Here is a 23,968-nt window from a genome sequence, read left to right as displayed (position 1 = left end):
GAAATCTGTCCCTTTTAACCTGCACAAAAGCAGGAGGCTCAGATTCACAGGTTGCAGGAGGAGACCATTTGGCCCATTGTGTCCCTGCTATCTCTTTGAGAGGACTCTCCCATTCATCCAACTGCTCTGCTCTTTCCCCACAGCCCTGCAAATTCTTCCCATTGAAGTATTCACCCTTTGGAAAGATACCATTGAATCTGCTTTCAAACAGATCAGAACAACTCACTGTGTCAAATAAAATAAAATCTCATCTCCCCCTCTGGCTTCTTTGCCAATTACCTGAGAGGGACTCACTTTCTGTTAAAGAGCCTGTCAACCTCTCACCCACATTCCCTGAAGTGCATCAATCCAATCATGAAAAGTCCAGAAAAATCAAATGTTTTTACTGATAAAAGTTTATTAATGAAGCAGAAGGCGGGAAATAAAAGACAAGAAAATGCCTTGAGGATCAAAGACAACCAGAGTAAAATGATATTCACAATGTTCTGGACACAAATGGTTTCTCTTTAATTCATCCTGTTCCCTGCCCTCTTTGTGGAACACCTCCGCTCAGTCCTCAAGCATGACCCTGACCTTCCGCTTGATGCCATTAGAATTCACCACCTTGCTCTCAGGCTCGCATTTCTGTGCTCGGCCTGCTGCAATGTTCCGGAGAAGCCCAATGCATATCTGTTTGCAAGGAACAGCTTGCAACGAGCTGAGCAAGTGCAACATTTCTATTGAAGGTTAGGTTGACATTAGAGTTCATATAAGCCTTCCATTGTCCGACAGAAGGAATCATAAGACAAAGCGCAGACCAGTGCAATGATAAGAACAGATTTTGCATACCAACACACACTAAAGAATTTGAAGATGCATCATGACTGATAATGTTGCATATTGAAGATTGACAACCCAATCATCGAACCAAATGTATTGAAGACCCATCCAAACCAATCAGCATATTACAGGGGCAGGAATAGATTGGCTTAGACTGATAACAAATTCCTTAAAGGTAATAGTTTTAGGGTATTATTTCTATTCTAGAATCATCCTATACATTTTGCCTAAGAAGCTATCTATTATCTTTCTTTCATATTTTCTATCTCTAGTTCTAACCTAGGCAGCTGTTTGCTTTGAGCAAAGAAACCATTACTGCTATTGTATTTTGAATTCAAGTCGTTCTGTAAGTTACTAAGGATAATCTGATTCTCAAAACAGTTTTTTGCAGGCAAGGGCTGAACTGAGAACCTTGTAAATTCTGTAACAAGAATTTCTGTTATAATCGATCAATAGATACCAAATAAAATTACTTGGCACCCGAAACGGATAGACAAGATTCTGCATTGTTAGTTGCATGGTCGGCGTTACTTAATATATGCAATAACAGGAAAGTGTAGATCTTACACCCTCCCCCCTTTCTCACCAGCTTCAAACTCATCACATTTCTCCCTCTCTTTAGTTCTGAAGTAGAGTTACATTAGACATGAAACATTAACTCTGTTTCTCTCTCCACAGATGCTGTCAGACCTGCTGTGTTTTTCCAGTTCTTCATGTATTTATTTTAGATCTACCTGTAATGGGGGAAAAACGCTATTTACTATCCATGATAAAATACATGTCCTGCATCAGCTTTTGTGGATCATTTCAGTGGAAATGTGCTCTCCCAGGCTCAAAGAGCATCAGCCCACTGGAAGCAAAGTTGTGAGACCGACCAGTCCAGCAGAAAGAAACCCTCCGACACTCCCACTTCACCAAGTGTCAGAATAAAGATGGTTCAGTCCTGGATGTGATTAACAGCAGCAAAAACAGCAGAATCTAACCTTTGTAATGACTTGTGAACACGTTGATGTGTCTGCAGATGCGGTAACTGAGTGAATCCCTTTCCACACTCAGAGCAGGTGAATGGCCTCTCCCCAGTGTGAACACACTGGTGTCTCAGCACGTGTGCAGACCGAGTGAATCCTTTCCCACACTCAGAACAGGAGACTAACATGGCGCCGAGGTACCAGGTTCGATCCCGGATCTGGGTTACTGTCCATGCGGAGTTTGCACATTCTCCCCGTGTTTGCGTGGGTTTCGCCCCCATAACCCAAAGATGTGCAGCCTAGGTGGACTGGCCACGCTAAATTGCCCCTTAATTGGAAAAAATGAATTGGGTACTTTAAATTTTTTTAAAACACGGCAATGAAGTTACTGTGAATCTCCCCTCATCGCCATATTCCGGCGCCTGTTAGGGTACACAGAAGGTGAATTCAGAATGTTCAATTCACCTAACAGCACATCTTTCAGGCATTCTAGAATAAGAGGTAATAGTCTTAGGAAAAGATGGCAAGCATGGTACCACAGTGGTTAGCACAGTTGCTTCACATCTCCAGGGTCCCAGGTTCGATTCCAGCTTGGGTCACTGGCTGTGTGGAGTCTGCATGTTCTCCCCGTGTCTTCGTAGGTTTTGTACGGGTGCTCCGGTTTCCTCCCAGTCCAAAGATGTGCAGGTTATGTGGATTGGCCATGATAAAATGTAGATTGGCCATGATAAATTGCCCTTGGTGTCCAAAAAGGTTAGGTGGGTTTACTGGGTTACGGGGCTGGGGTTAGGGCGTGGGCTGGGGTGGGGTGCTCTTTCCAGGGATTGGTGCAGACTCGATGGGCTGAATGCCCTCCTTCTGAACTGTAAATTCTATGATTCCACCGGGTGCTTCGGTTTCCTCCCACAAGCCCCGAAAGACGTGCTGTTCGATAATTTGGACATTCTGAATTCTTCCTCAGTGTGCCCGAAGGCTTTTCAGAGTAACTTCATTGCAGTGTTAATGTAAGCCTACTTGCGACAATAAAGATTATTTAAAGAAAGAGGTAACAAATTCTAAAGAGTTGAGGAGAAGCTGCTTCTCCCAAATGGCTGTGAATGTGTGGAATTCACTATCCCAGAGTGCGGTGGAGCTGGGACAATGAGTACATTTAGGGAGGAGTTAGACAGATTTTTAATCGGGTTGAAGAATTATACTCGATGGGCCAAATGGCCTAATTCTGCTTCTGTATCTTATGACCTTATGAAAGGGGAGACATTGATTTGTTCCCAGATGTTGCCCAGAGGAGGAAGTTTTAGTCTGAAACTCATTGTCCAACCGCCACATTGTGACATCACAAAGGAGCTTGTCCTCTGAATCAACCAATCGGAATAAATCCGCTCCGCGGTGACGTCACTGTCCAGCGCGCAGACGCGAAAGCCCCGCCCCCACCCATTGTTCCCCTTCCGCCACATATTCTCGAGACAAGTTTTCCAGGCAACCGGCTGACAGTTCCGGCCGTCGGTGATCGACCCCACCCCATCCCGGGACTGCGCATGTCTAAGGGAAGGGGAATCTGCGCATGTGCAGAGGAGCTCACTTCCGCTGACCTTACTGCTCAGGTGTTGACCAATAGGATGATTGGAGGACCGGAAGGATTCTGCTTCTCCGCCAATCAGAGTTCCCCCATTGTCTCAATGCGGAAGTTGGACATGGAGGTTTCTACCGAGCAAAGCTGTTGTTCCTCCAACCCTGCTTGAGCTGGACACAGACTGAACCTTCCTCCTGTCTCCAGTATCTGTGAGTAAAACACTTTCTTTTCTCCCTCTTTCCATTTATTGTCTCATTCTGACCTTCAATTGGTCACTTGCAGCAACTTGAAGGGAAAGGAAGTGAATCCAGGGAGGGTGCAGACTCTGCAAAGGTTGGTCCAGGTCTCTCTCTGGCTGACTGAAAGACATTGACGTTCTTTGCTCCCTCAGCTTGACACATTTATTTGTCTGGCTAAAAGGATGGTCTCTTTCCTAATGTTCACAATTAAAGGGCTGGTTTCCCCAGGAGATGGCTGACATTAAAGGGAGCAGTAAACAGGACAAATCAAACCCAACTAATTACTTCCCTTTCGGAATACTCTCCATCATCAGCAAAGTGATGGAAGGAGTCATTAATAGTGCTATCAAGTGGTACTTCGTCAGCAAAACCTGCTCACGGATGCTCAGTTTGGGTCCCACCAGGGTCACTCAGCTCCTGACCTCATTATAGCCTTGGTACAGTCATGGCCAAAAGAGCTGAATGGCAGAGGTGAGGTGAGAGTGACTGCCCTTGGTATCAAGGCAGCATTTGACCGAGTATGGCATCAAGGAGCCCCAGCTAAACTGGAGTCAATGGGAATCGGCTGATTGAGTCATACATGGCACAAAGGAAGATGGTTGTGGTGGTTGGAGGTCAATCATCTCGATTCCAGGAGATCCTCCGGGCACACTCCTAGGCCCAACCATCCTTAGCTGCTTCATCGATTACCTCCCTTTCACATAAGGCGAGAAGTGGGGATGTTTATGGATGACTGCACAATGTTCTGCACTATTCGTGACTCTTCAGATAATGAAACAGTCTATGTCCAAATGCAGCATGACCTGGACAGTATCCAGATGTGGGCTGATAAGTAGCAAGTTACATTTGTGCTACACAAGTGCCAGGCAATGACCATCTACAAAGGAGGATCTAACTACCGCCCCTTGACATTCAATGGCATTAGCATCGCTGAATCCTCCACAATCAACATCCTGCGGGTTACCATTGATCAGAAACTGAACTGGACTAGCCATATTAATACGGTGGTCACCAGGGCAGGCCAAATACTACAGTGAGTAACGGACCTTCTGACCCCCAAAGCCTGTCCACCATATACAAGGCACAAGTCAGGCGTGTAATAGAATAATCACCACTTGCCTGGTTGAGTGCAGCTCCAACAACACTCAAGATGCTTCTCTACACCATCCAGAACAAAGCAGCCTGCTTGACTGCTCCCCATTCCACAAATATTCACACTCTCTGAAACTGATGAACAATGGCAGCCGTGTATACCATCTACACTGTGCACTACAGTAACTCACCAAGGTTCCTCCGATAGCACCTTCCAAACCCACAACCACTACTATCTAGACGGACAAGAGCAGCAGATGCCTGGGTATCCCACTACCTGCAGGTTCACCTCCAAGTCACTCACCAGACGGACTTGGAAATATATCTCCCTTCCTTCATTGTTGCTGGGGCGACATCCTGGAACTCCTTCCCTGACAGCACAGGGGATGTACCTACAACTCAAGGACTGCAGCGGTTCAAGAAGGCAACTCATCACTACTTCGGAAGGGCAACTAGGAATTGGCAATAAATGCTGGCCTCATCATCGACATCCACACCCTGTAAATGAATTTTAAAAAAATTTATATTGGACAGAGATATATCTAGTGTTATATTATTGATGGTTCTGTAATAAAATACATATTATTAGTTCTAGTTTTGTAATATAGTACTGTACCTACATTATATATTTCCAGTCATACAGTCATTGCAGCACTGACAGAATCCATTTGGGAACTCAAGTCAATGCTGACTCTCTGTACAGCAATCCAGTCAGTCCCATTCCCCCTCGATATCCCTGTTCATCTGAAAGCTTATTTTCTTTATATTTTGATTTATTGATCATCTCGATTTCCACAACCCTTGTGGGCAGTGGGTTCCTGCTCATGCCCACTCCATGACTAAATAAAATTCTTCCTCAGGATCACCCCATCTCTAATCAGTAAATATACTTAGATGGAGAGTCTCTACTCTTGTACAGGTTGTCGTGAGTTTAGATTTGTTGATCAGCATCAACATAAGAATTGGGAGGGGAAGGAAGTGAATCCAGTCTGTATATTACACACATTTATCATCCAGTAATATAGACATATATCTGTCTGGCAGCCTCTGTGTCCAGGACAGGAAGCAGTGAGCATGGGTCTGTCAATCAGCCTGAATCAGCACCTTCAGGAGAGTTGGGAGGGTGAATATTAGATACAGCAGAGTGAGAATGGAGGGCGAGTGTGTGGAATGGAGATTTAGAGCATTTACAGATCATAGATCATAGAGTTTACAATGCAGAGGGAGGCCATTCGGCCCATCGAGTCTGCATCGGCTCTTGGAAAGAGCACCCTACCAAAGGTCCACACCTCCACCCTATCTCCATAACCCAGTAACCCCATCCAACACTAAGGGCAATTTTGGACACTAAGGGCAATTTAGCATGGCCAATCCACCTAACCAGCACATCTTTGTACTGTGGGAGGAAACCGGAGCACCCAGAGGAAACCCACGGACACACGGGGAGGATGTGCAGACTCCGCACAGACAGTGACCCAAGCCGGAATCGAACCTGGGACCCTGGAGCTGGGAAGCAATTGTGCTAATCACAATGCTACCGTGCTGCCCTATGTTTTTACATTTGAGGGAATGAGAGTCAGCTAGAAACTAGAATTGTCTGTTCAGAATTTCTATCCTGTACTGACAGTGATGATTTTTGTAAAATCTTTTTGCAGGAAGTTCGAACGAGAGGGGTTTGAGGTGGATATCTCAAACTAAATATCACGTCAAGAACTGACTGAGTCACTCAATTCTTGGGAACCGAATATCATTGGCCTTTGAATCTAGAAGGAGAAATGTTTGTCTATTCTGTCTGCTTCAAGAGATTTTAAACATCAGTGTGTCTGGAAAAACCACCGAGACACACACACCCGAGTGAGAGTGTTCCAGAGCACTGACTGTGGAAAGAGCTTTAATCAGTTACACAGCCTGAAAAAATACTACACCATTCACATCAGGAATAGACTGCACACGTGTTCTGTGTGTGGACGATCGTCCAACGCGGTGATACACAAGATCACCCAGACCATGGAGAAACCATGGAAATGTGAGGACTGTGAGAAGGGATTCAAAGACCGACATGAGCTGGAAAGGCATCAACGCAGTCACACTGGGGAGAGGCCTTTCACCTGCACTCAGTGTGAAAAGGGATTCACTATCATTGGCAACCTGCGGAGACACGAACGAGTTCACACTGGGGAGAGGCCATTCACCTGCTCTGACTGTGGGAAGGGATTCACTCGGTTATGTAACCTGCAGAGCCACCAGAAAGTTCACACCAGGGAGGGGCCATTCATCTGCACTGTGTGTGGGAAGGGATTCACTCAGTTACACTACCTGCAGAACCACCAGCGAGTTCACACCGGGGAGAAGCCATTCATCTGCCCTGTGTGTGATAAGCGATTCGCTCAGTTATCCTACCTGCAGAACCACCAGCGAGTTCACACCGGGGAGAGGCCATTCGTCTGCACTGTGTGTGATAAGGGATTCACTCGGTTATCCCACCTGAAGATACACCAGAGCGCTCACACCGGGGAGAGGCCATTCATCTGCTCTGTGTGTGATAAGGGATTCACTCAGGCTTCCCACCTGCAGGCACACCAGCGACTTCACACGGGGGAGAAGCCGTTCATCTGCACTGTGTGTGATAAGGGATTCACTCAATTATCCGGCCTGCGTAGCCACAATGTCACTCACACCAAGAGCAGGCCCTTTAAATGCTCTGACTGCAGGAGGGGTTTCAAAAGCTCACAGCGACTGATGTCCCACCGGCGCATTCACACTGAGGAGAGACCGTTCAGTTGCTCTCACTGCACAAAGAGCTTTAGAACTTCATCCAACCTGATGAAACACGAGCGAGGTCACACTGGGGAGAGCCCGTTCACCTCTCCAACTGGGAAAAGGTTTACTCGGTCATCACTTGCTGAGCCACAATCTCACTCACACCAATCAGAGACCCTTTAAATGCTCCGACTGTGGGAGTGGGTTTAAAAGCTCTACGGTACTGATGTCCCATCAGCGCATTCATACTGAGGAGAGACCGTTCAACTGCTCTCACTGCACAAAGACGTTTAGAACATCATTGCGGAGACACCAGCGAGTCCACACTGGGGAGAGTTGATTCACCTGCTCTGATTGTGGGAAGAGATTTAGTGATTCATCTGCCCTGTTGACACACCAGCGAGTTCACACTGGAAAGAAGCCATTCACCTGCTGTCATGTGGGGAGGGATTAACTCAGTCGTCCAACATGCTGAGACACCAAAGAGTTCACAAGTGATGACGGGTTAGATTCTGCTGTTATTCCTGCTGTTAATTACATCCAGGACTGAACCTGGAGTGGGTGGAGGGATTTGCTGTCTCATCACATCCTCCTGGTGCTCGGATGTGGCGACTCTGGCAAACTACTGCTCCCCGGACCTGGAATACCCGACTGTGAAGTGCCGCCTATACTACCTTCCATGGAGTTCACCTCTGCCATCATCACGGCGGTCTACATCCCACCCCAGGCGGAAGTGAAGAAGGCGCTTGATGAATTGTAACCGCTATAAATAACAATGAAACAGAATACCCGGAGGCCTTGTTCATCGTGGCCGGGGACATCAACCAAGCCAACCTCAAGAGTGTACTGCCAAAATTCCACCAACACATCTCCTGTTCCAATAGGGGCCCCAACAACCTTGACCACTGCTACACAAACATCAAGGGCGCCTGATGATCCATCCCCGGACCACACTTCGGAAAATCGGACCACAAGACGGTGCTCCTTCTCCCCGCAAAGAAGCAGAAACGTAAGTGGAAGAATCCGGTTAAGAAGGTCATGCAGGGCAGCATGGTGGTCCCAGGTTCGATCCCGGCTCTGGGTCACTGTCCGTGTGGAGTTAGCACATTCTCCCCGTGTTTGTGGGGGTTTCACCCCCACAAACCAAAAGGATGTGCAGGGGAGGTGGATTGGCCATTCCAAATTGCCCCTTAACTGGACAAAATGAATTGTGTACTCTAAATTTATTTTGCAAAAAGGTCATGCAAATACTGGTCCGAGGCAATGGACGAGCTCCTACGTGACTATTTGGAGTCACTGGACTGGTCCATATTCAAGAACTCAGCAGCCAACCTAAACAAGGCACCACATCATAGACTTGATCAGTAAATGTGTAGAAGATTGTGTGTCAAAGAAGGTAGTATGTATGTTATCCAACCAGAAACCATGGTTTAATCGGGAGACTCACTCCCTGCTGAAGGCCAGGTCTGAGGAGTTCAGACAGGCAACCCTGACCTATACAAGAAATCTAGGTTTGACCACCTCTGCAAAGCCATCAGGGACTCACAAGAGACAATACCAGACTAAGCTAGAGTCACAGACGAACGACATGGACTGTTGTCGATTGTGGCGAGGCTTAAACAACATAATGGGCTAAAAATCAAAGCCGAGTAAATTGTTTAGCAACAGCGCACCCCTTCCTGACAAACTCAATGCATTCCATGCTTATTTTGAGCAGGAAACCAACAAATCGTTGTCAACTGCCCCATCAGTCTTGGGCACACCCATACCCACCGTCACAGCAGCACGGTAGCCTTGTGGATAGCACAATTGCTTCACAGCTCCAGGGTCCCAGGTTCGATTCCGGCTTGGGTCACTGTCTGTGCGGAGTCTGCACATTCTCCCCGTGTGTGCGTGGGTTTCCTCCGGGTGCTCCGGTTTCCTCCCACAGTCCAAAGATGTGCAGGTTAGGTGAATTGTCCATGATAAATTGCCCTTAGTGTCCAAAATTGCCCTTGGTGTTGGTTGGGGTTTCTGGGTTATGGGGATAGGGTGGCGATGTTGGCCTTGGGTAGGGTGCTCTTTCCAAGAGCCGGTGCAGACCCGATGGGCCGAATAGCCTCCTTCTGCACTGTAAATTCTATGAAAAAAAATTCTATGTCACAGCCTCTAAATTCAGAATGGCCTTTTTGAAAGTGAACCCTCGGAAAGCGACGGGTCCTGATGGAGTCCCTGGTCGTGCACTCAGATCCTCCACGGACCAACTGGCAGGTGTGTTCGCGGACATCCTCAACCTCTCCCTACTCCGTTCTGAGGTACCCACCTGCTTCAAGAAGACCACCATCATACCGGTGCCAAAGAAGAACCAGGCAACGTGCCTCAATGAATACCGTCCGGTGGCCTTGTCATTGATCATTATGAAATGCTTAGACCACAGCTGGAGTAATGTGTGCAGTTTTACTCCCCTTACCTTAGGAAAGGTATTGCCTCAGAGGAACAGCAACAAAGTTTCACCAGACTTGTTCCAGGTTTGGTAGGACTGTCCTATGAAGAGAGATTGGGGAAACGAGGCCTCTTTTCTCCAGAGTTTCAAGGAATGAGAGGGAATTTCATTGAAACTTACAAAATCCATAAAGGGTGGGTGCAGGTGAGATGTTTCTCCTATTTGGAGAGTCTAGACCCTGAGGCATAATTTCAAAATAAGGGGGAAGCCACTTAGGACCAGTCTCGGAGGAGGCATTTCTTTACTCAGAGGGTTGTGAATCTTTGGAATTCTCTACCCCAGAGGGCTGTGGAAGCTCAGTCACTGACTGTGTTTAATGCAGAGACTGGCAGATCTCTGTTTTTTTGTTCAATAAATTTCAGAGTACCCAATTTTCTTTTTCCAATTAAGGGGCAGTGTAGCGAGGCCAATTCATTTCTGCTGCACATCGTTTTGGGTTGTGGGTCTGAGACCCACAAGAGACCAGGAGAATGTGCAAACTCCACACGTGCAGTTCTTGGTGCCGTGAGGTAGAACATAGACCATAGAATATTACAGCGCAGTACAGGCCCTTCGGCCCTCAAAATTGCGCCAACCTGTGAAACCACTCTAAAGCCCATCTACACTATTCCCTTATTGTCCATATGTCTATCCAATGACTATTTGAATGCCCTTCGTGTTAGCGAGTCAACTACTGTTGCAGGCAGGGCATTCCACGCCCTTACTACTCTCTGAGTAAAGAACCTACCTCTGACGTCTGTCTTATATCTATCTCCCCTCAATTTAAAGCTTTGTCCCCTCATGCTAGACATCACCATCCGAGGAAAAAGGCCCTCACTGTCCACCCTATCCAATCCTCTGATCATCTTGTATGCCTCAATTAAGTCACCTTTTAACCATCTTCTCTCTAACAAAAACATCCTCAAGTCCCTCAGCCTTTCCTCATAAGATCTTCCCTCCATACCAGGCAACATTCTGGTAAATCTCCTCTGCACCCTTTCCAATGCTTCCACATCCTTCCTATAATGCGGCGACCAGAATTGCACGCAATACTCCAAATGCGGCCGCGTCAGAGTTTTGTACAGCTGCAACATGACCTCATGGCTCCGAAACTCAATCCCTTTACCAATAAAAGCTAACACACCGTACGCCTTCTTAACAACCCTCTCAACCTGGGTGACAACTTTCAGGGATCTATGTACATGGACACCGAGATCTCTCTGCTCATCCACACTGCCAAGAATCTTACCATTAGCCCAGTACTCTGTCTTCCTGTTATTCCTTCCAAAATGAGTCACCTCACACTTTTCTGCATTAAACTCAATTTGCCACCTCTCAGCCCAGTGCTGCAGCTTATCTATGTCGCTCTGTAACTTGTAACATCCTTCTGCACTGTCCACAACTCCACCAACTTTAGTGTCATCTGCAAATTTACTCACCCATCCTTCTACGCCCTCCTCCAGGTCATTTATAAAAATGACCAACAGCAGTGGCCCCAAAACCAATCCTTGTGGTACACCACTAATAACTGGACTCCAGTCTGAACATTTCCCATCAACCACCACCCTTTGTCTTCTTCCAGCTAGCCAATCTCTGATCCAAACTTCTAAATCACCCTGAATCCCATGCCTCTGTATTTTCTGTAGTAGCCTACCGTGGGGAACCTTATCAAACGCTTTACTGAAATCCATATACACCACATCAACTGCTTTACCCTCATCCACCTGTTTGGTCACCTTCTCAAAGAACTCAATAAGGTTTGTGAGGCACAACCTACCCTTCACAAAACCGTGTTGACTATCTCTAATCAAATTATTCCTTTCCAGATGATTATACATCCTATCTCTTATAAACCTTGTCCCCTCCTGGCAGCAGTGCTAACCACTGGGCCACTGTGCCACCGAACTGACAGGTTTCTAAATACATAGAACATAGAACAGTACAGCACAGAACAGGCCCTTCGGCCCTCGATGTGTCGAGCTTTGTCCGAAACCAAGATCAAGCTATCCCACTCCCTGTCATTCTGGTGTGCTCCATGTGCTTATCCAATAACCGCTTGAAAGTTCCTAAAGTGTTCGACCCCACTATCACAGCAGGCAGTCTATTCCACACCCTAACCACTCTCTGAAAAAACCCCGAACCTCATAGTTATGCCTCCTTGTAACACCTACATCCACCCAAGGAAATAGTCTCTGAATGTCCACTTTATCTATTCCCCTCATCATCTTATAGACCTCTATTAAGTTGCCTCTCATCCTCCTTCGCTCCAATGAGAAAAGCCCTAGCTCCCTCAACCTTTCCTCATAAGACCTACCCTCAATCCAGGCAGCATCCTGGTAAATCTCCTTTGCACCTTTCCAGTGCTTCCACATCCTTCATATAAGGTGACCAGAACTGCACACAATACTCCAAATGTGGTCTCACCAGTTGCAGCATAACCCCACGGCTTTTAAACTCGAGCCCCCTTCTTCACGGCTCTATCCACTTGAGTGGCAACCTTCAGAGATTACCTAACATTATTGCTGCTGTTAATCACATCCAGGACTGAACCATGTTCATTCTGACACTTGATGAAGTGGGAGGGTCGGAGGGTTTCTTTCTGCTGGACTGGGCGGTCTCACGACTTTGCTTCCAGTGGGTTGATGCTCTTTGAGCCTGGGGGAGAGCACATTTCCACTGAAATAATCCACAAAAACTGATGAAGGACATTTATTTTAACCTGGATAGTAAATAGTGTTTTCCCCCCACTACAGGTAGATCTAAAAGAAACACATTTGTCTCTGTTCCATTGAGTCTACAGCACAGGGCCAGGCCAGTCGGCTCAATTGGTCTCTGTCAGTATTTATGCTCCACATGAGCCTCCACTCACCCCTCTTCATCTCCCCCATCAGCATATCCTTCTATTCCTTTCTCCCTCATGTATGTATCTAGCTTCTCCTTCAATATATTCATGTTGTTCACCTCAACCACTCGCTGTGGGAGTGAGTTCCACATTCTCACTGTCGCTGGGTAAAGAGGTTTCTCATCAAATCCCTATTGGATTATTGAACCCCTTCAACATCTTAAAGATTTCCATCAGGTCACCCTTCAGTCTTCTCTTTTCTAGAGAAAAGCAGCCCCAGCCTTTCCTGAGGGTGAAATGCTCTCAGTTCTGGTATTATTCTTGCAAATCTTTGCTGCACCTTCTCCAGTGCCTCGATTTCCTTTTTCTAAATGGAGATCACAAATGTTGACAGTCCTCCCAGTGTAGTCTAACCCTGGGTCTAAGCAAGTTGAACATAACCTCCCTGCTTTACAATTCTATCCCTCTAGAATGGAACCCTATATATGGGCCCCACACTTTAGGAAAGATGTGAAGTTCTCTGAGACGGTGCAGAGGAGATTTACGAGAATGGCACCAGGGATGAGGAATTTCAATTATTCAGAGAGACTGGAGCAGCTGAAATTTCTCTTTTTAGATCAGACAGGAATTAGGGTCAGAATGGGGCCATTCGGCCCATTGAGACCATTGCCGCTAAACCATTGCCCAGTTCTATTCCCGTATCTCTGTCAGTTTATTTCCCTCAAGTGACCATCCAATTTCCTTTGGGAGACATTCCATCATAGGGGCAGCACGGTAGCATTGTGGATAGCACAATTGCTTCACAGCTCCAGGGTCCCAGGTTCGATTCCGGCTTGGGTCACTGTCTGTGCGGAGTCTGCACATCCTCCCCGTGTATGCGTGGGTTTCTTCCGGGTGCTCCGGTTTCCTCCCACAGTCCAAAGATGTGCAGGTTAGGTGGATTGGCCATGATAAATTGCCCTTAGTGTCCAAAATTGGCCTTAAGTGTTGGGTGGGGTTACTGGGTTATGGGGATAGCGTGGAGGTGTTGACCTTGGGTAGGGTGCTCTTTCCAAGAGCCGGTGCAGACTCGATGGGCCGAATGGTGGCCTCCTGCACTGTAAATTCTATGGTTCTATGATCTCTGCTTCTACTCCCCTTGTAGGAAGGGGGTTCCAGCTATTCACCACTTGCTTTAAATGTAAACGAAACTCGGACAGCACAGAAGGAGGCCATTTCACCCATCGTTCCCATGCTGGCTCTGGGAACGAACAATTAATCACTCTTCAAATTTATTTTCTTTTTCAGAATCTGTCCAGTTCTCTTTAGAAAGTATTGTTTAATTTGAATCCTGCACCATTTTCAAGCTGCTGGGATGAGTCTAGAGACGGCACGGTGGCACAGTGCTTAGCTCTGCAACCTCACAGCGCCAGGGATCCCGGTTCAGTTCAAGCCTTGGGTCACTGTGTGGAGTTTGTACGTTCTCTCCATGTCTGTGTGGGTTTCCTCCGGGTGCTCTGGTTTCCTCCCACAGTCCAAGATGTGCGGTTTGGCGGATTGGCCATGCTAAATTGCTGCTTAGTGTCCGGGATGTGCAGGTTAGGTTATGGGGTTACGGGGATAGAACAAGGTGGACAGGTGAGTGGAAAGAATGCTCTTTCAAAGGGTTGGTGCACACTCAATGGGCTGAATGGCTTCCTTCTGCACTGTCGGAATTCTATAATCCCAATATTATAGCACAGCACTTGGAAAACAGTGGTAGGATCAGACAGAGTCAGCGTGGATTTATGAAAGGGAAATCATGCTTGACAAATCGACTGGAATTCTTCAAGGATGTAACTAGTAGAGTTGAAGAGGGGAAGCCAGTGGATGTGGTTTATTTGGACTTTCAGAAGGCTTTCGACAAAGTGCCATTTAAAAGATTAGTGTGTAATATTAAAGTTAATGGGATTAGGCGTAGTTACTGAGATGGATAGAAAACTGATTGGGCAGACAGGAAACAAAGAATAGAAATTAACGGGTCTTTTTCTGAACTGTGGGCAGTGACTGATGGGGTACTGCAGGGATTGCTGCTGGGACCACATCTATTTACAATGTATATTCATGATTTAGATGAGGAAGTTAAATACAACAGCTCAAAATTTGCAGATGACACAAAGCTTGGTGGGAGGGTGGGCTGTGAGGAGGTTACAGAGATGCTTCATGTGTGATTTGGACAAGCTGAGTGAGTGGGAAAATGCATGGCAGATACAATATAATTTGGATAAATGTTATGTTATCCGCTTTGATAGCAAAAATAGGAAGAAAGATTATTTATTTGTTTTTTTTTGTGAAAGATTTAGAGTACTCAATTCATTTTTTAATTTTCCAATTAAGGGGCAACTTAGCGTAGGCAATCCACCTAGCCTGCACATCTTTGGGTTGTGGGGGTGAAACCCACACAATCAGGGAGAATGTGCAAACTCCACACGGACAGTGACCCAGAGCCGGTATCGAACCTGGGAACTCAGTGCCATGAGGCAGCAGTGCTAGTCACTGCGCCACTGTGCTGCCCTGGGAAGGACAATGATTAAATGAATGGCTGTAAATTGAGAGATGGGAATGTGGAGCGAGACCTGTGTCCTCATACACCAGTCACTGAAGGTAAGCATGCAGGTGCAGCAGGCGGTAAAGAAGGCAAATGGCATGTTGGCCTTCATAGAGAGAAGATTCGAGTACAGAAGCAGTGATGTCTTGCTGCAATTGTACAGGGCCTTGGTGAGGCTAAACCTGGAATATTGTGTGCAGTTTTGATCTCTTTATCTGAGGAAGAATGTTCTTGCTATAGAAGGTTAACCAACTGATTCCTGGGATGGCGGGACTGATGTATAAGAGGTTGTGTCGTTTACAATTGTATTTGCTGTAGTTCAGAAGAATGAGGGGGATCTCATAGAAATCTATAGAATTCTAACAGGACTAGACAGGGTAGATGCAGGCAGGATATCCGCAATGGTGAAAGTGACCACACCCAGAGTCATAGTCTAAGGATACGGCGTAAACCTTTTAGGACTAAGGTGAAGAGAAATGTCTTCATCCAGTGAGTGGCGGGATGAGGCTATTAGGTTGGATGATCAGCCATGTTCGCAGAGCAGGCTTGAAGGGCCGAATGGCCTACACCTTCTACTTTCTATGTTTCTATTAATCACAACAACTCATTTTGAAACAGATAATTTCCCGATATACTGTGTTTGGATTTTCACTGGGGACTTGGAAATGGAATGAAACACATTGTTGTTACACAAAATCACAAAGACACCGTCTTTATTCCTAATATTCATCAGCATATCGAGTGTGATCTATCCAAGTTTGGGGACTTTTCTAAAAATAAATTAAATTTCTGTAGCACCTTACATGACCACAGGATCTCCTGAAGCATTTTACATTCAGTGAAGTACTTTTGAAATGTAGTCACTGTTGCAATGTCAGAAACTCTGGCTATGCTTCTGACATAAGATTTAGTTTTAAAATCAATCACTTGTCGATCTTCACTGTTGGAAATAAGAAGGTCAAAGAAGCCATGTTAAACTCTAACATGTGACTCGATCTTTATTTCAGAAATTAATACTGTATAAACGTGAATCTTCAACACTGCTGAGTGAGCATTAATTGTTGAAACCAAGAAATTCTTCCATAATTTTGACAAGAAAGAGAACACTAAATTGTGCCAATGTCTGGCTCAACCACAAGGCTGATTGTTCAATCCAATCAAGATGAGTAAGAAATAAAGCTATTGTCTTTCACAAACTGTCTTTTTGAATCAGTGTACCTTGGAGTAACCAAATATATTAATTAAAGATTACTGTTTTATTTATCCACCAATCAGTAACAGATGATTGATCCTTAATTCAGTTACAATGAATGAATCAATAATGAATCCGTAGTCCTCGTAAAAGACTGATTTCTATTTGCTGTAAAAATGTAAAAGCAGGACAGCAGAATGGTGCAGTGGTTAGCACTGCTGCCTCACGGTGCCAAGGTCCCAGGTTCAATCCTGGCTCTGGGTCTCTGTCCGTGTGGAGTTTGCACATTTCCCCCATGTTCGCATGGGTTTCGCCCCCACAACCCAAAGATGTGCTGGATAGGTGGATTGGCCACGCTAAATTGCTCCTTTATTGGAAAAAAATGAATTGGGTACTCTAAATTTATTAAAAAGCTTAATTGCTGTAATTGTAAACAATGTTTTGGGTGGCATGGTGGTGCAGTGGTTAGCACTGCTGCCTCACAGCGCCGAGAACCCGGGTTAGATCCCGGCCCAGGGTCACTGTCCGTGCGGAGTTTACACATTCTCCCCGTGTCTGCGTGTGTCACACTTCCACAACCCAAAAAGATGTGCAGGATAGGTGGATTGGCCATGCTAAATTGCCCCTTAATTGGAGAAAAATAATTGTGTAGTATACATTTTTAAAAAAGGAATGTGTAATGAAGATAAATGTACTGGCAAGAGAGACCTCCAAGCTCAGACTGACCTCATCATTTGAAGTTGTAAAATAAGGAATTCTGCAGAAGCACATAAATGAAAATGAAATGAAATGAAATGAAAATCGCTTATTATCACAAGTAGGCTTCAATGAAGTTACTGTGAAAAGCCCCTAGTCGCCACATTCCGCACCTGTTCGGGGAGGCTGTTACGGGAATTGAACCGTGCTGCTGGCCTGCCTTGGTCTGTTTTTCAAAGCCAGCGATTTAGCCCTGTGCTAAAAGGGATAATATGAAACAGTTCTATTGTATTCCTGCCTAAGATAATGAGAGAAGGTGGTGTCAGTAATTGGGGATCCAATTCAATTAATCTAGTGACCAAATTGACCAATTGTCATGTTATAACATCCTCTGACGTGAGGTAAGGGTCACTTTGGGGATAAAAGTAGATGTTCTGAAGGTCTTCCTTACTGGACAAGTACTGGAGATTCCCGAGGCCGGGTTCCAAGGAAATTACTGTCAAAGAAGGAGCCAGACTCGCGAGGCTGAATTTCACAAGAATTACTGTCAAAGGAGCCAGAGAGGGTTACGCTTCTACAGACTGATCACCCACATGAAGTTGGAAAAGTCATTAAACCTTTTTCTTTTCATAAACTTATTTTTGAATTTACTATCCAGAGAATTCTGCCTTTGTCTTAATTGGTTAAAGTCCTGTCTTTATTAAATGGTAAGTTGGGGGTGGCTGAAATCAATTATGTTCTCGATAACAAGATCAGTATCTTCAATTAAAAACCTTGCATTTCTATACCACGTTTCACAACCACAGGGCGTCCTAAAGTGCTTTACAGCCAATGAAGTACTTTTGAAGTGTAGTCACTGTTGTAATGTAGGAAACACAGCAGCCAATTTACACACAGCAAGATCCCACACACAGCAATGTGATAATGAGCAGATGATGTGTTTTTAGTGATATTGATTGAGGGATAAATATTGACCAGGACACCGGGGATAACTCCCCTGCTCTTCTTCAAAATAGTGGCTGTGGGATCTCTATCATCCACCTGATGGGGACAGACAGGGCCTCAGTTGAGCATCTTATTTGAAAGAAGGTTGTTCTGACAGTGCAGCACTTCCTCAGTGCTGGGACCAGGAATGTTGGATGTGATTTTTGTCCTCAGGTCCCTGGACTGGGATTTGAACCCACAACCGTCTGACTCAGAGGTGAGAACTGCCCACTATAGACAATGCAAAGTTAGAAAGTGAAAGTTACCTTGAAAACCCCCACCCTTTGCCTCCAGTGCCTAAATATAATAAAAACCCCAGTATAAATAATATGGATTTGACTGACAAATGTTGAGGTGTTGGTTTCGAGTCGCAAGTTTTGACTTCCCATTTGAGCCTCGGGCACCTTTCTGTCTCTGTTGCTCATGTCAATGACAGGCAGGAGACGGCTGAATTTAGCTGTGAATAACGGTCCTTGAATCACACAATTTATGTAAAGGGCCAAATTGAAATTTAGAGAAGACAGATTTTTAATTGGTAATGGGTTGAAGGGTTATGGAGAACTGGCAGGATGGTGGAGTTGAAGCCAGGATGAGATCAGCCATGATGGAATGGTGCAGCAGACTCGATGAGTTAAATGGCCTAACTCTGCTCCTATATCTTATGAGTTTATGATGTGGAGATGCCGTCGTTGGACTGGGGTGAGCACAGTACGAAGTCTTACAACACCAGGTTAAAGTCCAACAGGTTTGTTTCGATGTCACTAGCTTTCGGAGCGCTGCTCCTTCCTCAGGTGAATGAAGAGGTATGTTCCAGAAACACATATATAGCCAGATTCAAAGATGCCTTAGACTCGACATGTATGCTCAAGCTGTCAGGAGTCGCGTCAATGCCAGATTCATCAGTCGCATTCACAAGACAGCCCCGAACGTCACCCAAGCACCACGCAATGCCATCCGCGCTCTCAAGACCAACCGCAGCATCGTCATCAAACCAGCAGACAAAGGAGGGGCCACTGTCGTACTGAACAGAACGGACTACTGCAAAGAAGTATACCGACAACTGAACAACCAAGAACACTACAGACAGTTACCCGCAGATCCGACCAAGGAACACATCCGCCAACTTAACAGACTGATCAAGACCTTGGATCCAGATCTTCAGAGCACCCTACGTGCTCTCATCCCACGCACTCCCCGCATCGGAGATCTCTACTGCCTCCCGAAAATACATAAGGCCAACACACCAGGCCACCCTATCGTTTCAGGCAATGGGACCTTGTGTGAGAACCTCTCTGGCTACCTCGAGGGCATCTTGAAACCCATCGTACAAGGTACGCCCAGCTTCTGTCGCGACACTACGGACTTCCTGCAGAAACTCAGCACCCATGGACCAGTTGAACCAGGAACATTCCTCGTCACAATGGACGTCTCGGCACTCTACACCAGCATCCCCCATGACGACGGCATTGCTGCAACAGCCTCAGTACTCAACACCGACAACTGCCAATCTCCAGACGCAATTCTGCAACTCACCCGCTTCATTCTGGATCACAATGTCTTCACCTTCGACAACAGGTTCGTCATCCAGACGCACGGAACAGCCATGGGGACCAAATTCGCACCCCAATACGCCAACATCTTCATGCACAAGTTTGAACAGGACCTACTCACCGCACAGGGTCTTCAACCGACGTTATACACCAGATACATCGATGACATTTTTTTCCTTTGGACCCACGGCGAAGGATCACTGAAACGACTACACAATGACATTAATAAGTTCCATCCAACCATCAGACTCACCATGGACTACTCTCCAAAATCAGTTGCATTCTTGGACACACTCGTCTCCATCAAGGACGGTCACCTCAGCACTTCGCTTTACCGCAAACCCACGGATAACCTCACGATGCTCCACTTCTCCAGCTTCCACCCTAAACACATTAAAGAAGCCATCCCCTATGGACAAGCGCTCCGTATACACCGGATTTGCTCAGACGAGGAGGAGCGTAACAGACATCTACAGACGTTGAAAGATGCCCTCGTACGAACGGGATATGACACTCGACTCATCGATCAACAGTTCCAACGCGCCACAGTGAAAAACCGCACCAACCTCCTCAGAAGACAAACATGGGACACAACCGACAGAATACCCTTCGTCGTCCAGTACTTCCCCGGAGCGGAGAAACTATGTCATCTTCTTCACAGCCTTCAACACGTCATTGATGACGATGAACATCTTGCCAAGGTCATCCCCACACCCCCTCTACTTGCCTTCAAACAACCGCGCAACCTCAAACAAACCATTGTTTGCAGCAAACTACCCAGTCTTCAGAACAGTGACCACGACACCACACAACCCTGCCATGGCAATCTCTGCAAGACGTGCCAGATCATCGACATCGATACCACTATTACACGTGAGAACACCACCCACCAGGTAAGCGGTACATACTCGTGCGACTCTGCCAACGTTGTCTACCTCATACGCTGCAGGAAAGGATGTCCCGAAGCGTGGTACATTGGCGAGACCATGCAGACGCTGCAACAGCGAATGAACGGACATCGTGTGACAATCACCAGGCAAGTTCTCCAAGGCGGACTTCAGGACGCGCGACAACGCAGAATCGCCGAGCAGAAGCTTATAGCCAAGTTCCGCACACATGAGTGCGGCCTCAACCGGGACCTGGGATTCATGTCACATTACATTCATCCCCCACCATCTGGCCTGCGAAATCCTACCAACTGTCCTGGCTTGGTACAATTCACACCTCTTTAACCTGGGGTTACCCCATCTCTGGATCTGTAAAGATTTAATCACCTGCTAATGCTCGCATTCCAAGCATTGTCTGGCAACTTTGAATCTGACTATATATATGTTTCTGGAACATACCTCTTCATTCACCTGAGGAAGGAGCAGCGCTCCGAAAGCTAGTGACATCGAAACAAACCTGTTGGTCTTTAACCTGGTCTTGTAAGACTTCGTACTGTTATGAGTTTATGAAAAGGGGAGACATTGAGTTGCTCCCAGACGTTGCCCAGAGGAGGAAGTTTTAGTCTGAAACTCATTGTTCAACATCCGCATTATGACATCACAAAGGAGCTCGTCCTCTAAATCAGCCAATAGGAATAAATCCGTTCTGCGGTGACGTCACTGCATTTGAGCGCACCCGCCCAGCGCGAGGACACTGGAGCCCCGCCCCCACCCTTTGTTCCTCCTTCTGCAGCACATCTTCAAGACGGTTTCCAGGCAACCCGGCTGACAGTTGCGGCCAGAGCGAAAAGCCCCTCCCCCAGCTCAGGACTGCGCATGTCTCAGGGAGAGGGGCATCTGCGCATGAGCAGAGTGAGCTCAATACCACTGACTTTACCGCTGATTTGTGCCCAATGGGAAGATAGGAGGACCGGAAGGACTCTGTCTCTGCGCCAACCAGAGCTCCCCCATTGTCTCAATGGTTTCTGCCGAGCAAAGCTGTTGTTCGTCCGACCCTGAATGAGCTTGAGCTGCACACAGACTCCTGTCTCCAACATCTGTGAGTAAAACACTTTCTTTTCTCCCTCTTTCCATTTATTTTCTCATTCTGACCTTCAATTGGTCACTTGCAGCAACTGAAGGGAAAGGAAGTGAATCCAGGGAGGGTGCAGACCCTGCAAAGCTTGGCCCAGGTCTCTCTCTCTTAAAGACATTGACATCCTTTGCTCCCTCAGGTTCACACATTTATTTGTCTGTCTAAAAGGATGGTCTCTTTCCTAATGTTCACAATTAAAGGGCTGGTTTCCCCAGGAGATGACTGACATTTAAGGGGACAGTAAACAGGGCAAATCCAACTCAGCCAATTACTTGTCTGTAGGTCCACTGTCCATCATCAGCAAAGTGATGGAAGGAGTCAAAGTTGCTATTAAGTGGCACTTATTCTGCAATAACCTGCTCCTGGACGCTCAGTTTGGGTTCCGCCAGGGTCACTCAGCTCCTGACCTCTTTACAGCCTTATAGAATAGAATCATAGAAGTTTACAGCATGGAAACAGGCCCTTCGGCCCAACCAGTCCATGCTGCCCAGTTTTTACCATTAAGCTAGTCCCAGTTGCCCGCACTTGGCCCATAACCCTCAATACCCATCTTACCCATGTAACTATCTAAATGCTTTTTAAAAGACACAATTGTACCCGCCCCTATTACTACCTCTGGCAGCACATTCCAGACACTCACTACCCTCTGAGTGAAGAAATTGCCCCTCTGGGCCCTTCTGAATCTCTCCCCTCTCACCTTAAACCTATGCCCTCTAGTTTTAGACTCCCCTATCTTTGGGAAAAGATGTTGACGATCTACCTTATCTATGCCCCTCATTATTTTATAGACCTCTATAAGATCACCCCTAAGCCTCCTACGCTCCAGGGAAAAAAGTCCCAGTCTATCCAGCCTCTCCTTATAACTCAAACCATCAAGTCCCGGTAACATCCTAGTAAATCTTTTCTGCACTCTTTCTAGTTTAATAATATCCTTTCTATAATAGGGTGACCAGAACTGCACACAGTATTCCAAGTGTGGCCGTACCAATGTCTTGTACAACTTCAACAAGACGTCCCAACTCCTGTATTCAATGTTCTGACCAATGAAACCAAGCATGCCGAATGCCTTCTTCACCACCCTGTCCACCTGCGACTCCACCTTCAAAGAGCTATGAACCTGTACTCCTAGATCTCTTTGTTCTATAACTCTCCCCAACGCCATACCATTAACTGAGTAGGTCCTGGCCTGATTCGATCTGCCAAAATGCATCACCTCACATTTATCTAAATTAAACTCCATCTGCCATTCGTCGGCCCACTGGCCTAATTGATCAAGATCCCATTGCAATCCTAGATAACCTTCTTCACTATCCACTGTGCCACCAATCTTGGTGTCATCTGCAAACTTACTAACCATGCCTCCTAAATTCTCATCCAAATCATTAATGTAAATCACAAATAAAAGTGGACCCAGCACCGATCCCTGAGGCACACCACTGGTCACAGGCCTCCAGTTTGAAAAACAACCCTCGACAACCACCCTCTGTCTTCTGTCGTCCAGCCAATTTTGAATCCAATTGGCAACCTCACCCTGGATCCCGTGAGCTTTAACCTTCTGCAACAACCTACCATGCGGTACCTTGTCAAAGGCTTTGCTAAAGTCCATGTAGACAACATCTACTGCACTGCCCTCATCTACCTTCTTGGTCACCCCCTCAAAAAACTCAATCAAATTTGTGAGACATGATTTTCCACGCACAAAGCCATGCTGACTGCCCCGAATCAGTCCTTGCCTCTCTAAATGCTTGTAGATCCTGTCTCTCAGAATACCTTCGAGCAACTTACCTACTACAGACGTTAGGCTCACCGGTCTGTAGATCCCAGGCTTTTCCCTGCTGCCCTTCTTAAACAAGGGCACAACATTCGCTACTCTCCAATCTTCAGGCACCTCACCTGTGGCTGCCGATGATTCAAATATGTCTGTTAGGGGACCCGCAATTTCCTCCCTAGCCTCCCACAACATCCTGGGATACATTTCATCAGGTCCCGGGGATTTATCTACCTTGATGCGCTTTAAGACTTCCAGCACCTCCTCCTCTGTAATATGGACACTTCTCAAGACATCACTATTTATTTCCCTTAGTTTCCTAACATCCATGCCTTTCTCCACCGTGAATACCGATGAGAAATATTCATTCAGGATCTCACCCAACTCTTGTGGCTCTGCACATAGATGTCTTTGTTGATCCTTAAGAGGCCCTACTCTG

At 46.3% G+C, this 23,968-nt stretch overlaps 2 protein-coding genes across 3 annotated transcripts in view; both read left to right on the top strand.

The window, feature by feature from the left end:
• Positions 1 to 3,422: 3,422 nt before the first annotated feature.
• Positions 3,423 to 16,513, top strand: LOC140422071 (uncharacterized). 2 transcript variants are annotated; one of them, XM_072507066.1, is made up of 3 exons: positions 3,437 to 3,566; positions 6,344 to 8,457; positions 16,325 to 16,513. In XM_072507066.1, the coding sequence occupies exon 2, from the start codon at positions 6,696 to 6,698 to the stop codon at positions 7,629 to 7,631; it is 936 nt and encodes a 311-aa protein (XP_072363167.1). In that variant the 5' UTR covers positions 3,437 to 3,566; positions 6,344 to 6,695; the 3' UTR covers positions 7,632 to 8,457; positions 16,325 to 16,513. The 2 variants fall into 2 exon arrangements, 1 of the variants encoding a protein (XP_072363167.1); XR_011947242.1 differs by lacking the exon at positions 6,344 to 8,457 and having other exon boundaries at positions 3,423 to 3,566.
• Positions 16,514 to 21,631: 5,118 nt separating this feature from the next.
• LOC140417977 (uncharacterized) overlaps positions 21,632 to 23,968 on the top strand; it is a 154,973-nt gene continuing 152,636 nt past the window's right edge. The window contains exon 1 of the mRNA XM_072501408.1: positions 21,632 to 21,725. The gene's annotated coding sequence lies outside the window, so the exon portion shown is untranslated. The remainder of the gene's footprint in view (positions 21,726 to 23,968) is intronic.

The sequence above is a fragment of the Scyliorhinus torazame genome, chromosome 5 (assembly GCF_047496885.1).
Source record: "Scyliorhinus torazame isolate Kashiwa2021f chromosome 5, sScyTor2.1, whole genome shotgun sequence".
NCBI classification, from domain to species: domain Eukaryota; kingdom Metazoa; phylum Chordata; class Chondrichthyes; order Carcharhiniformes; family Scyliorhinidae; genus Scyliorhinus; species Scyliorhinus torazame.
Note: the sequence above shows the minus strand (reverse complement) of the source record. Positions and strands in the feature narration are given on the sequence as shown.